The 15,610-nt window shown below is 39.8% G+C and overlaps 1 protein-coding gene across 1 annotated transcript in view; it reads right to left on the bottom strand.

Moving 5' to 3' along the window:
• Positions 1-15,610, bottom strand: part of SMC5 (structural maintenance of chromosomes 5) — a 3,018,525-nt gene that overhangs the window by 2,380,172 nt on the left and 622,743 nt on the right. The window contains exon 7 of the mRNA XM_044064368.1: positions 9,654-9,702. Coding sequence (XP_043920303.1) covers positions 9,654-9,702 — 49 coding nt within the window. The remainder of the gene's footprint in view (positions 1-9,653; positions 9,703-15,610) is intronic.

The raw sequence follows: 15,610 nt of genomic DNA, 5'->3' as shown, positions 1-15,610 counted from the left end.
TGTAAATTGCTACGGGAACTAAACTGCCTTGAACTCACCAACCAACTAACATATATCCAACTAACTACTATACACAACCTTATCTACAACCCCACTACCTGTCCTGTCCTAGAGAAGCTTAAGCACTGCATACCAAGCAGATCACTCAGATCAGAAGACAAAAACCTATTAGATATCCCCAAATCCTCTTAATGACCAGGTCACTGTTGATACCCGCACTCACGTCTTGGCTCTGCACATGTCTAACTCCAGGCTAATCTACCCCTATCTCTGCTTCCTCTGTTCACTTACATCTATGAAACCTACCAAGAATTCTCTTTTCTTCCCAACCTTTGTCTGCACTTGTATGTCTCTTTAATCCTCTCTAATTTTATAACTGTCAAACCCTTATAATACTACCCCCTTCTCTAAGTAAAGCTGTTCATATCATTTTATATGCTAACATGCTGCTAAGTACATTAACTATTTTCTTCTAAAGTAATCTGTTGTTAATACATAGAAATGCTTTAGAACTTAAGCAAAAACATCAAGCAACTGTGCACATTTTTTCTCAGCTTTAACCTATCTACAATGTATTACGTAAAGTCTTAAATATTTTTGATATAAAAAAAAATGTCATCTGTTTGTATGTACCAAATTGTCTAAATGTGGCGCTTTTCTCCCACGGCCTTTGCTGAAAATGGGTTATGTGACCCAGTCGAACTATCCCAGCTAACAAATGTCAGATAAATAAAATCACCTTCAGGCACATATTTAACACAGTCACCAAAGTTATATCCTTTCAAATCCAGTACCTCAGGCCACTCTGCAAACAGAAATGTTTGACTGATTTCAGACGCTACAGTAAAGCACACTGACCCGCATCTCACTAGGTTAAGGAACGACAAGGCAATGGTAAGTTATTTTCAGGTGCCATGATCTCTGACATCAAGCACTCTCAACTTTTCACCTAACAAATATAACTATGACATGAAGGTGGCCCACATGGGGGTAAATGACTTGAGATACAAAATGCTGAGGAATATGCAGAGTGACATGTCAGAACTCTCCATTCTTGTTACAAATGCAGGCAAGACTCTTGTCCTGAGTGGAATTCTTCCTTCTTCAAGAATAATCCCTAGGTACAAAGAAAAGACAACTGGCCAAATAGTTAGTTTCATTCCAAGGAGATCAAGTCTGCCAGCAAGGGATGAGAAGATTTTGCAAAGGATGGCCTGCACTTCTCATTCCAGGGCTTCTGCATACTGGCTAATCCCTTGCTATCACATAGTGCACGTTTTAGGCAGAGTCCAGTTAATGGTCATACCATTAACCAAAACAAACCACCAAACAGGACCATATCTAGGTGGTTCTGTGCAATGCCAGAAGTCTCCATAGAAAACTCTCTGACCTTAACACTATCCTGCATTTGGAACATGGATCAGTACAACACTGAAACTCTGTTTAAAAGTTCAGAACACACTACCATCTACCATGCCTTCAGACTTGATGACAACTGTTGTGGTGTATCCATATTTGTTAAGGACCATTATCACCTCCACAGGTCCCATGATCCAAATGGAACTCTTGTGAACTCCAAATAACACTAAGCAGGACAAAGTAACAGAGCATATCCCATAACAGGCTATAAACTATGTCCCATGAAAATCATGTAAGGTTCCTAAATGTACTTGAAATCCCTATAAACAAGAACTGCATTATTTTGGGAGACTAAATGCCCTTCAATAGACTAGAGTACTGTCAGAAGAAAATATTCAAGCGAGTCACATCTGTTTCAGGTGATGAAAAACTTCTTTATTTGCAGCTAACCAGATTACAGCAGCATGTTGGCCAAGATGATCTCAATCTGATCAACTTGTTTACTGACATCAACTTTTATACTTTCCTGTTACTAGCCAAAATAGCTTTTGTTACATTTCTAACAGTTGACAGATGGTTATGAAAAACATCTAGGATCACAATTTACCTCAGAAAAGAATGCTTTACCTCAAAACCACAGCTAGTGTAGAATGTTTACCTCAAAACCACAGTTAGTGTAGAACATTTACCTCAAAACCACAGCTAGTGTAGAACATTCAAATATGTACAGCATACTTAGTTCAACAGTGATAGATGAAATTTTCCAGAGCCTGCCTCAGTATAGAAAACAGAGGTTATTCAAGTTCATAAGCAAACTACATCTATCATAGGTAAAGTCCATCTTTAATAAACATGGTTCAATGACCTTTTCTTACCAACACTTCAGCAAATAGCATATTCATTTTGCTAGATGGGAGAAAGAGACAAATAGTATGTTTTAAAACTTTTTCTCTTAACATTTCCCCCCTCAAAACACTTTTATTTGTCTTTTTATTTCAGCAATATATGGTAAAAACTAAGTTTTTCTTTGCATACATTACTTCATTTGCAAGACAAACTTTTAAACTTCAAAACATTTGCAAAAGTCACATTTCAATGTATTCACTTTCACCAGTCTGTTGCAATTGCTGGTACATCGTCTTCATAACAGCAGTATCAACCAGTCTTTGTAGAAGACCTCTGATACAGGGTATACACAACAGCAACCACATACCACCACGATAGCCACAGCGACTCCGACGGACACCAGGAAACTGCTGATGAGATGACTCCATTTTCCAAACCAAACTCGTAGAAAGTCTGCAAAGGGATTACTTTACCCCAGAGTTCTCTGCCAATTCTTCGGATAACATTTCCAAACCTTTCAAAGCTCGAGTGACGCTCCCATCAGGGGCAGTGTTATTTGGGATGTACGTAAAATAGAAAGTCCCAAACATCTTGCAAACTCCTCCTTCTTTGGCCAGGAGCATATCCAATGCAATTAGATTGTGCCATGCCACCTGCGAAGTGGCCTCCAGTTGTTCAGCAATACCTTTTAATGCATCTTTGGTATAGTTCACAAAACGCTGCTGGTTATAGTAAATGTAGTTGATCCAGTCCACATTCTTACTGGGTTGAATCCAGACAAAGATGGATGCAAAACCAGCTGCTACTTGGTTTACTGCTTTGTATTCATCAGGCACGCCTCTTGGTACGCCAATGCTATCGATGTAGACACCGCTATCTAAGGATTGCTTCGGTGCCTCTCTTTCTCTTATTCAACCACCTCTGCTTTATTTCAGGTTCTCTTACGAAATTGCTTGCTGGAACTGGGAAAATGTAGAATGGCAGAATTAACTTTACAAGTGCACAAGTTCCTTTCCAGGGAATCGTAAGCCTTGATCTGAGTTTGTTGTCTCCACATAACCACCATACGTCTGCTAAAGTGCGAGTTTGGCTCTCCAGAAATGGATTTCCATTGCCATTCACAGTAACATTGCAATAATTCTGTCCCATATTGCCATAATTCTTTCCTGTGCCATCTCTGGAAATGCACATATACGAACCTGGATAGGAAATCGCTGTATGCGGTTTCTCAACTTTGCTTATGACTGTAAAACGCTGAGTTTCATTTTTGCATTTATCTTCAGTTTTGTTGAAGAATAACTTTAACAGACACGTCAGATTACCTTCAGCTTGCATCAATGGGACTGTTGCTAGCTGCTCTTTACCTTCAGCAAAAGAAACACAGTTTTCACGATGTGCCTCTCGGGTACTATATCTAACCGAAAATAACCATTCGTTATGGTGTACGAATTCCGTCTTGAGTAACAATTGTTCTTCTTCTGTGAAGGCAAAATCTGCTTTACTTGTAGCATTTTTAAGGCTTTGTACTTTAAGTTGGAGGGTCCCCAAAGGATCAGTTCCAATTGGAAGGGACACTCCGATTCCATATACTCCTGAATCACTTTCTTGTGGTGACACGATGGTTATAGTAATTACTTCGGTACCTTGGAAATGCGCAATTTTTATTCTTTGTTGCCTGTTTTTATCTTTCTCGGGTATCACTGCACCGCTTGTTTCCCATCCACTCACATTTGTTGACCACCAAACATTTGACCAGGATGCACAGTCTCTATTGCACAAGTATTTTGCAAGAGTCAGGAAATCATTACTGTTCCATTTAGCACAGTCCAAAATTCCTTCACAAAGTTTTACCTTGAACACAGTAGTAACACCTGTTTGCGCTTGCAGCACCACCATTCCTTTTTCTCTCACAACTGTTCCTTCTCGTATGGACATATTTACTTTCGCCACCAAAATCATCATCAACTAACAGTTCAAGTACCAGTTGAACATGGCCATCCTTCCTTTGTAGTCAGACTTTGCGTTCAGGGGTTCGATGGAGTCTGACCAACATCAATGGTAGAAGGAAAAGTCTTGAGTTTTTTTTACAGTGGGTGATATGAATCCACGAAGCCCTCTCTGCGATCTTTACAGCCGTAGGTGTCGAGATAAGTACTTGATATGGGCCTTCCCACCTGGGGGATGACCAGTTCTTTCTCTTCACAATTCGGATCCAAACCCAGTCCCCGGGTGCCACGCTTAACAAGGTTTCACTTCTGGAATCTGCAAAGGAGTCATTGATTACAAGAGACTTGACATTTAGCAGCTTCTTCATATAATCCACCAGATCCTCACCCCCCTCACATTCTGCTGGCAACAATCCTTGCCACTGCGGGACGTAATATGGTCTCCCAAACATAAGTTCAAATGTGTAAGTCCTTTGTAGGAGGGTGAGATTCACATGTACAGGAGTGCCAATGGAAGGCACGCAGTCCAGGATCTATGCGTTTTTGCCATCAGTTTGCGGAGTTTACTCTTCAGGACACCATTGTGTCTCTCCACCAGTCCAGCTGACTGCGGATGGTAAGCACAATGGTGTTTGAGATCAATTTGAAACACTTGACCCAACTTCTGCACAATCTGGTTTACAAAATGAGACCCATTATCACTATAAATGCACCTTGGAAGGCCAAATCGGGGAATTATTTCTGTTGTCAAAAGCTTAGCTACTGTGTGTGCATCAGGATGCTTTACTGGAAAAGCTTCTACCCACTTAGAAAAAGCATCAATTATAACTAGACAGAAACTTTTTCCCTCTGAAGGTGTCAACTCAAAGTCCATACAGAGTGTGTGGAATGGATATGGAGGGGTAGGGAATGCCTGCTGAAATTTTTTAACTCCCCCCTGAGCATGATACTTTGCACATAATAAACAAGATAAACAGAATTGCTTTGCATAAGTTGAAAATCCTTTACACCAAAACACCTTGGACACTATTTGAACCATTGTCTGTACTCCTACATGGGCAGGTCCATGGCTAACCAATGCAGCATACCTAAAAAGGTTTGAGGGTAATACCATTTTGCCATCTGATGCCCTATACAACCCATCCTGTTGAGTGATGCCATATTTCACCCAACGACATTTTTCTTTCTGTGTTGTCAATGTTTGCATTACTTTTAGTGTCTCTAAGTCTAAGAGGTGTCCGGGCTCTAAATCATTGTCATGTAAAAGCAAATCATTTTCTTGAGCTGCCTTTTTTGCAGCCATATCAGCAAAAGCATTTCCCCTGGAGACAGGATCTTTTTTGTTAGTATGTGCGGAACATTTACATATCGCTATCTGAAGTGGTAATTGCACTGCATCTAACAACTGTAAAATTAAATTTCTGTGATTTATTGGTTTGCCTGTCGTTGTAACCATTCCTCTATTCTTCCATTGTTGAGCGAAAACATGTACAGTAGAGAAAGCATATTGACTATCTGTATAAATTGTCACTTTTTTACCCTCCCCTAAGGTACAAGCTCGAGTCAAAGCCACTAACTCAGCTGCTTGGGCAGAATAAATATTTGACAATCCTTTTGCTTCCAAAACTTCAGTTTCTGTGATGACAGCATACCCTACTAATGTTCTTCCTACAGTGTCATTCTTTGCTGATCCGTCTACAAACAAAACAAGATCAGAATCTACCAACGGAATATCCGTTAAATCTGGTCGGGGAAGTACTTTGTCATGAATGCTCTCTAAACAAACGTGTGGAGTACCTTCTTCTGGATTCGGCAAAAGTGTCGCCGGGTTAAGAGTAGTACATCTTTCTACGGTCATATGTGGCTGTGTCAGCAGCACTGTCATACATGACAAATGTCGACTAGCAGATAAAAAGGTTATCTTATCTTGCAAAAGTATAGTAGCTACTGAATGTGGAATTCGCAATTTTAATGGGTGAAACAAAACTAATGATGCTGAGGCTTGCACTGCCATGGCGGCTGCCACTACAGCTTGAACACAATGCGGCAATGCCCTTGCAACAGGATCTAATCTGGAGGAATAAAAAGCTATCGGTCTCTGTTTATCCCTATGTACTTGCACCAGAACCGAAGTCATTTATCCTCCCTTACAATCAACCATTTGTAAAAACTGCTTAGAATAGTTCGGAAAACCCAAAACAGAGGATCCTGCTATCAATTGCTTAATTCTATTAAATGTTTGTATTGCCTTATCTGTCCACTGTATATTACTTTTAGCTGCCATGGGAGTGTCACAGATCAGTGTGGTCAATGGCCCTACTTCTTCAGCATAATTAGGAATCCAACTTCTACAAAAGTTAGTCACACCTAAAAACGACATCATCTCAAACCTAGTCATAGGCATAGGTGCTTCAAGAATTGCTTGTTTTCTTTTATTTTCCAATTGTCTACCTTCCTGCGAGACTAAATAACCCAAGTACTTTACTTGTGCTTTCCACAATTGTAACTTCTCTTTATTTACTTTATGTCCTTGCTCAGCTAAAAAACTAAGAAGGGCTAGGGTATCCCTTTTACAACTTTCCTGCGTGGGTGAGGCCAATAAAATATCATCTACATACAACAGAACCTGGCTTCCCTCTGGGGAACAAATTGAGCTAAATTTGCAGCCATTTCTTGTGCGAATATTGTCGGACTCTCGCAATAACCCTGTGGCAATCTGGTGTATGTGTATCTTTTACCTTGGAAAGTGAATGCAAACCAAAACCTACTCTCCTTGTGTAGTGGCATGGAGAAAAAGCATTGCTTATATCTATGACAGAAAAATATCTGTGCTGAGGTAGTAAATCATTAAGTAATGTATAGGGGTCAGGGACCACCGGTGCTCTTGGGATCACAGCTGAATTAACTGCTTGTAAATCCTGAACCAACCTCCATGACCCATCCGGTTTCTTTACAGGAAACAACGGAGTATTGCAGGGTGAGTCTGGGCATTCAACAAGAATTCCTACCTGTTTTAGCTGTTCAATAACTGGTTTAATTCCTTCCTCCGCTTGCTTACTTAGTGGATATTGGTGCTTATGACGTCTAAAACCTGACTTTGCAGTTATACAAACTTCACCTGCTGTTTTCATTAATCCTACATCTCCTTTACCTTTTGACCATAAATCTACAGGCAAGGCACTTAACGCACTATCTTCCTCTTGAGTTAGGAGGATTTGTCATGCCATTTCTGTTTTGTCATCCCTGAGGTGCATAATTGGTCGTGCCCAAGTCACCCAATTTAATCTTTGTACCTGGATCTGTTGATCTTTCAACTGACTTTCAGACATTGTGTTCCAAATCATTACCTTTTTCGCCAAATCTACCCAATGCGTCCCCACTGCTTTAGTAACTGAGATATGTGGGCTATAACTTGAGCGATATAAAGAACTGATTTCCTTAGTCAAAGTACAGGTTAGTACTGCATTACCTTGCGTATCCCAAAACATATCATTCAAAATTATCCTTGCACACTTGTGTTTAAAGAATTCTTTTTCAAATTCTTTATCCGGACCAGGGGCCTTATAGAACATTGTACAATGTAAGTGTGCCGCAACCTGCGGTGACCCGCTCCTAGATTTACTTAGAGCTAGATTGATCAACTCTGTATCAACCCTCCCCGGGCCGTCTGAAATCAAGTCTAGGCTATACCAGTAAAACAAGTCTTGTACTCCCTGTACTACTAAGCCATCCGCTAACCTTTTTGCCTCAATACCTTTGGGTGTGGGAATTGCCACTATTACAAACACATGCATCAAATCACTTCCTAGCAAATTAACTGGACAAACTTTTGATATAATTACCTTACACCTGACAGTTTGGTTTGTTTGCGGATCTGTGAACAGTAGAGGATGAGACAGTGGTTCCTTATAGATTTTCCCGTTTGCCGCTTTTACAAGGACAAACTCATCTGTTTCGCAGTTCGGAGGCAGAACTGCTGGACCCAAAAGTGTACGCAATGCACCTGAATCACATAAAAACTCCACTTTTTGTCCCTCAACCAAAAACTCTATCATGGGTTTCTGATCTAGCTGCATAACAATACCCAAATTTGCCAGGTTTATGACTTCACAGTCACAATCCCGCCCTTCCATTAGAGTGTTTCTTACATTCATCGTACAGAGTGTCTGCCTCTTCATTATCCCCATAATGAAGATGGCGCCTTTCTTTACTATCATATAGTCATGCGGAGCCCTTGTTCATAAGCTGTGGGGGATGTTGCCTCTCTTCACAGTCGGCAGTGAAATGCCCACGTCTACCACATTTAAAACATTCTCCACGTTTTAACCTTTCCCTATAGGCTGAATGTCCACCCGGTTCATTTAACATGTCCCACTGCGGGCCCCCACTTTTTTTATGCCACCACGGCGCCCTTGCCCCCTTTGGTCCTGTACTAGGAATATCCCACCATCATCCCCTACTGCCAACACTTGTGCTTTCTTTTTCTTTTTTAGATTAAAATGTCGCTCAGCATGCTGTGCATATTCAAACAAAGGTTGCAGTCTACATGTTCTGTGATCTACCATGTGCTTAGTAATAAAACTACTTATTGGAGCCTTACAACCTTTAAGAAAAGCATTTTTCAATTGCTGTTCATACGGACTATCATTAGTCTGATCCTGCGGAATCATCATTCCACAATGATTATTGAACACTTCTGTCAGTCTTACAATATAATGATCTACAGATTCATCATCATTTTGGATGCACTGATTTATTATTGTCCAATCTGCTCTTGGACGCCACTTATCAGAAATTCTCTTTAACAGATCAGAGACTCATGTGTCTAACACCCCAGAATTATGCTTTAATGTAGTGCCGTCATCTGCCTTACATGTCCAAGTACCACAAACTAAGTGCCAATCTGGACCTAAGATTTGTCGCACTACTTGTTCTACTTCTAAACTATTTAGATGATAACTTAAACGCATACCAACTATGCCCTCAGAAAACTTTTGAAAATTAACCTTGGGATGAGGAATACCATCCGTAGCTTGTTTTATATCCTCTCTAGCCCAGGGACGATAAACTAAAATAGTTGGTTCTTGTCCAACATCTCCTGCTTGTGGGTTTGCAACTTGTATTAAGGGAAGAGCTTCTGAATGGTCAGAAAGTTTAATAGCCCAACGTCCTTGCCCTGCTGGTCCTGACCTTAACTGCATAGGTTGGTCTACCTGTTGCAAAGCAACCTTAGGTACTACGGGAATTTGTGGGTAAATTGGAGGGGTCACAACATTTCCTTGAGCAGCTAATAACCCACCCTGCTGTACAGATCCCACATCTTCAGACTGATATTGAGGAGGTTCCCCCGGTATGGCAGCAGCAATTTCACCATACGGTGGGGCAGTTGCCTGCCTTTGTACTGCACAAACTGTATGCTCATCCTCCTTATCTAAAAATAAAGCTACTTTTCCACTTGGCACCAGTGATCCCTTTTGATTTATTTTCTGTTTTTCCTGGCACTGTTTTTCTCTTATAGCTCGTTTATTTGCTTCTTCTAACCATTTTTGTGCTTGGGGAAATCCCAATTGTCTCTGCTTTTTAGTTCTAGTTCCTGCATCTCTTTTCAAATCTCTAACCAATTTTGCACAGGCATTCTTATTCAGTGTACCATGAAAATCATATTTCAACTTCCACTTCTTCAAAAATTTAACATTATTTTTGTTTAAACTTTTCATATACTTAGCATCAACATTTAAACAGGCATCACTCTCACACTTGCAGCAACTTGAACCCATGTTTTCCTAGATTTCTTATTTTAGGACTGCATCAAAATTATTTTTACAGGACTTATTACAAAATGGGGCTATCTTAACAGGGATCCTAACAAAATAACAAGTAATCCTAACAAAATAACAAGTAATCCTAACAAAATAATCTTAACAATTATTCCTACCCACCCTTAACTAAAAATAAAACCCCTGTCGACAAGGTTAAATTAAATTAAAAGAAAATTGTTTTTCATCCTACCTGAACCAGATGAGACCCCGTTTCCCCTTTTGGTTTGGAAACCGTCCTTCAGATAGGGATCAAAGAGCGGCCGGCCTCTTTCCAATGACAAATCAGTCAGAGGGCTTTCCGTCGAGGGAATCTTAAGATGAGAAACCCTCACCTGTGCCGGTTTTTCGGTCTCTCTGTCGGTCTGATCCATATCTTCGTAGAGGTTTCCGGTCCAAAGGACCAAAATGTCAGAAGAAAAAATTCAAGCGAGTCACATCTGTTTCAGGTGATGAAAAACTTCTTTATTTGCAGCTAACCAGATTACAGCAGCATGTTGGCCAAGATGATCTCAATCTGATCAGCTTGTTTACTGACATCAACTTTTATACTTTCCTGTTACTAGCCAAAATAGCTTTTGTTACATTTCTAACAGTTGACAGATGGCTATGAAAAACATCTAGGATCACAATTTACCTCAGAAAAGAATGCTTTACCTCAAAACCACAGCTAGTGTAGAACGTTTACCTCAAAATCACAGCTAGTGTAGAACATTCAAATTGGTACAGCATACTTAGTTCAACAGTGATAGCTGGAATTTTCCAGAGCCTGCCTCAGTATAGAAAACAGAGGTTATTCAAGTTCATAAGCAAACTACATCTATCATAGGTAAAGCCCATCTTTAATAAACATGGTTCAATGACCTTTTCTTACCAACACTTCAGCAAATCGCATATTCATTTTGTTAGATGGGAGAAAGAGACAAATAATAGTATGTTTTTTCTCTTAATAGTACCTAAACCTCCAATATACAATATGTATAAAAGTTCTTAGGTTTAATGAACAAAAACTGCTTTTACCAAATTTCTAACAAACCCATGATAGGGCATAATATTCTTGACATCATCCTTATAAATATAGCTTCTTTGTGTAGCATTCCCCTGATATCTCCCTTTCTTGATTAGGTCAGACCATAATGTAGTTACCCTCACTTTCCTAACATCTAAACCACTGAAACCACAATCTCAGAATTCAAGGCTTTCAAACATACAAATTCCATCCAACTATGATGAAGTTTTAAAATTCACTTACAGCAGCACCACTCCAGACTTTGCCACAGCAGGCAGCTTCGCAAAGGAATTTCTATGCCTATTACAACAAATTTATAAAACCAGAAGTTCAAACAACATCTAAATATAATAAGTTTAAAAACAAACCACCCTGGCGGTCAACCAACATAAATGAACTCTACAACACAAGAAAGTTGTCCTTAAAGTACAAAGCAGATCAAAGGACCTTTCTATAAAAGGGTGGGAGGTTGGCGTAATGGTTAAGGTGCTTACCTTTGAAATACAAGGTGCAGGGTTTGATTCTGTCATGGGGTAATTGGCTAGGCTTAAAATGGCCCGCAAGGGAAGTTAGCCTAGTACTAACCTATGAACCTATATAACATCAGAAATTGACTAAAAACATGAAAAATACTACTGGGTCTACTGAAGAAGCCCAGAAACCGATGTTAGCACCTGAAGCTACAGGCAATTACAAAATCATTCTTTAGTTAGTTAAGGAAACCAAGGAATAATAAACAATTCTCTGAGCGTATTCATAATGGCACCACTTAACTCTGATCTACTGGATATGACATTGCTAATACAACAGCAAATTCAGTGCAAATTTTACCATGGAAATGATTATCCAAAGCCCAGAGCACCCCCATAATCACTAACATACAAGTACAGAAGGAGCTCTATGAGACTAAAAATACCGCCTCAGTGGGACCTGACAATAAACCTGGCTGTTTAATAAACAATACTAAAGTATGGAGAAATCCACACCTTAAACTATCTAACCTGAGCTTAGCCTCTGGCTTTGATACAGAGGTTTGGCATAGAGCAGTACCAATGCCACTTCACAAGGATGCCCCCCCCCCATGACCCCAAGAACTGACAAGTCTTATTTGCAAAGTCATGGAACACTAATTTGATCAGCTATGATACCATAAATCTAGTCAGGGTAGACCCACAGCTGTTTGGCTTTGTCAAGGGTAGATTCTGTCTAATGAATCTGGTTAACTTCTCTGAAAGGGTAACGGGTTGCTGACAGTGGTCATGCTATCCACACAATGTACCTTGACTTGGCCAAAGCATTTGACACCACCCCCCATGCTAGCATAGTTTGCACACATAATACATTACAAATAGATTCCTTAGTAGTAAGATGGATAGCAAAACGACTAACATATAGAAACCACACTGCACATGTAGTTGATGTCTTATCATACAGTATGGGGATACCAGCAGTATCCCACACGGTTTAGTGCTAGAACATCTTTTGCTCAGCATTTACTTTTCTGACCTCCAGACCAAAAAACAAGACTTCTGGCTTCCCAAGTTTACAGACAACTGGAAACTGGGAGTCATCGTCAAGTCCCACTCTTATGCCAAAGCCTTTCAGCAGGAACTTACACTTATAAATATCTGATGTATTAAAATGGTATCAAATTAAATATTAAAAAGTACAATACTTTAACATTTGGTAAACAACCCCTCCAACCAGAATCAACTGAAAGGAGGGAGGGGTCATGGAGGGAACCTGTGGCTCTGCCTTGTGTGGCAAAAAAATTATCCTCTTCAACATTTGGAAAGACACTCCTACCTCTAGAGGATATTAAGATACCACAAACATGGTTGGCCCCAACTCTCCAAGAGAAGAGATTGTGAAAATGACCTAGGTGGAATCTTGTAATCCAAATGAATGGTCAACACTGAGGAGGGGGATCAGAGCCAACGTTTCACAGGCCAAAGTTTTTGACTGAAGCAACACAGCCACCCGCCCAACTCCTTGGCTGTGATAGGGTCACAGCTGATACAGTCTGACTCAAAACCCTTCAAGCCAAAGACTCATGGATCAATGGTTCCTGGGTCACAGGATGTGGGTGGCAGCACATATCCAACTGAACCAAATCAGAAGGGCGTACTGGTGACAAAGCCTGGATAGGGTAAAATGGATGGATCCGAATGGCTTTGGAGCCATCTGACTCGCAATGGCTCCCATCTCAGTCTGGGTTTTTAAGAGCATCTGCAAGAAGCAATCCAAGTTAATCCACTGAAGCATTCTTGTACGATCTAAAGAACCTTTTAGAGAGGGCATAATATGGTCTTGAAGCAAGTCTGTCTTTTTAGTAGAACCAGGAATGGTTACAGAAGTCCCTATCTCTGAATCCACAGGAAGGTTGCAGGTAGGGGTTTGAACAACATGTTCTTCACTTCTTGAAACCTTGGTAGTTACTGCAGGGTACGAAGTATTCATAGGGCACTTTCTCAACTCCAAATCCTTGTTCCCCCCCCCCCCCCCACCTTTTTATTCACTTTTCAGGCTCCATATTCAGAGGAGAAGATCATCCCTTTTACTATGAGCTTGTTCCTCCTATTAGACAGTGCTCTGGGACCAAAGGCAGCACAAATGTCACACTTAGCACTCAAAGTTGAAACCCCAAAACAGATTGCACAAAGATCATGAGGGTGGGAGGATTGTGTGCTCCCCCATTCTGAATACTTTGTAAAACTGGTAACCTTCTTCATTTGCATAACGATTTAAGTAAAAGCAATCAACAAGGTAAAATTAATACTGTTACAGAGCTGAACTACAGAGTTCAATGTTAAAAGAAATCCAATCGACTATACAGCTGTATCACCTAGCAAGCAGAACACAAATGAAGGAAAAATTATCAAAATGCACTATGAAAGTTGTCCAAGACAAAGATGAATGGTAGAGAATAAACACCCACTATATGCCAAACTCTACTAAGCTAAGACTACAGCTAGCACTACACTCAGCGAGAAGGGATAAACAAAATAGCACCACGGCCAAGAACAGAAGGGATTAAAAAACAACTTCTAAAAATCGTATGGAAAAAACAAATCCTTTAGTAAACCATTAAAAGGTTGAAAATCTAAACAAAGAAGGTCAAAGGCTAACAATTTAGCTATCTGCCCAAGATTAACAACAACAAATAGGCATAAGCACTTACCTGTCGAGACCAGCACTGTGACTTTGAAAGGTGGTAAATGAGATATGAGCTAGTCAAAGAAGAATAGGGCATTATGGGGTTGAACATTTTAGAAGAGCTCAAGGCTGGTGCTAATCAGCCAGATCAGATCTGAGCAGGGGCTTGAGGACAGAAGCTGGAAAGAACAGACTGGATGACTATTATCTCTATCCCGATCCTAATGTAGGGCATTATGCCTATATGATAGCAGAGAAATATATGAAGACTAAAAGAGTAAGAATCTAAAAAGGAAATAATTCCAACAGGGATGAATAGGACTACAACAAGTAGAGATAAACAAGCAGCTGCTCTCATCTAAAGCAGGCTGAAGTGCTGAAATATTGGAAATGGCTGCAAAGTGCTGAAAAAAAATAAAAAGGAATAAACCTATGGTTTTTATTTATTCTCAAACAAAGACAGCACCCATCCCACATAGGACTGATAGAGTAGTTTATAACACAATCCAGGACACTACTAATGAACATGAACAGAATCATCTATAGGGGACACAGAAGTCTGCTTGATAATTATGGTGGTAAAACAGTGATTATAAGGAGAGTGTGAGGGGAAAAAACTAGATATGAAGATACTGAAGGAATATTGCAAAAAGACCAGTAACGGCCCTTCGATATGCCACAAAGTCAAGGTGTTTTAGAATATGTGGGTGGAAATGTTTCCATCACTATTTCTGAATATATGAACTTGTAAAGTGTTTCTCAGATATTTAAGAGGAGATATTATTCAAGAGGAGGAGGCATTTAGAGACAACTACCTCTGGGAATGTTTGGGGTTATTAAAAAGAGAATCAGATAACCTATATAGATGATTCTACAGTAATGAGATAATAAGAAATGTACTAAATGGTTCTCAGATAGCAGCTGATTCACGGAACAGAATACCAAATTACATTAAAGCAAGCACAAGTTTGGATATGTTTAAGAACAGCCTGGACACATTATGGGAACAACTGTTTTGGTATATTGGCAGGCTAGAAGGGCATTAACGCCCATGCTTGAGACATTTGTATGTATGTATGCATGTATTTCTACACACCAACTAGGCTAAGCAATGTGTTCCCAAATACCCCTCACAAGTTGCTGGTAGTAATGAAGATAGAAAAAAAAACCCAGAAATTTGATACCAGCTTTTGGGAGAGTCTAAGACTAAGGGATTTTAAGAAGTCAGTATAGGATACTACAATTAAAATAAAAACCAGAACACTGTAACCAAAAATTTCTTTGTTAAATTGAGATACTGAACTGAAGATAACTAGAAACAGAAAGTTACTTTTCTTATTAATTGCTAAAATAACAGCATTAAAAAATGGGAAAACAAAGAGTTACCAATCAAAGAAGTGATTAGAATCATGCAAGAAATAATAAGTACAGTTTTGTACCTACCATAAATGTAGATGTCCCATAGGTATGCATCTGCA

Source organism: Protopterus annectens, chromosome 2.part2 (genome assembly GCF_019279795.1).
Source record: "Protopterus annectens isolate FY-2018-M chromosome 2.part2, PAN1.0, whole genome shotgun sequence".
Taxonomy (NCBI): domain Eukaryota; kingdom Metazoa; phylum Chordata; order Ceratodontiformes; family Protopteridae; genus Protopterus; species Protopterus annectens.
Note: the sequence above shows the minus strand (reverse complement) of the source record. Positions and strands in the feature narration are given on the sequence as shown.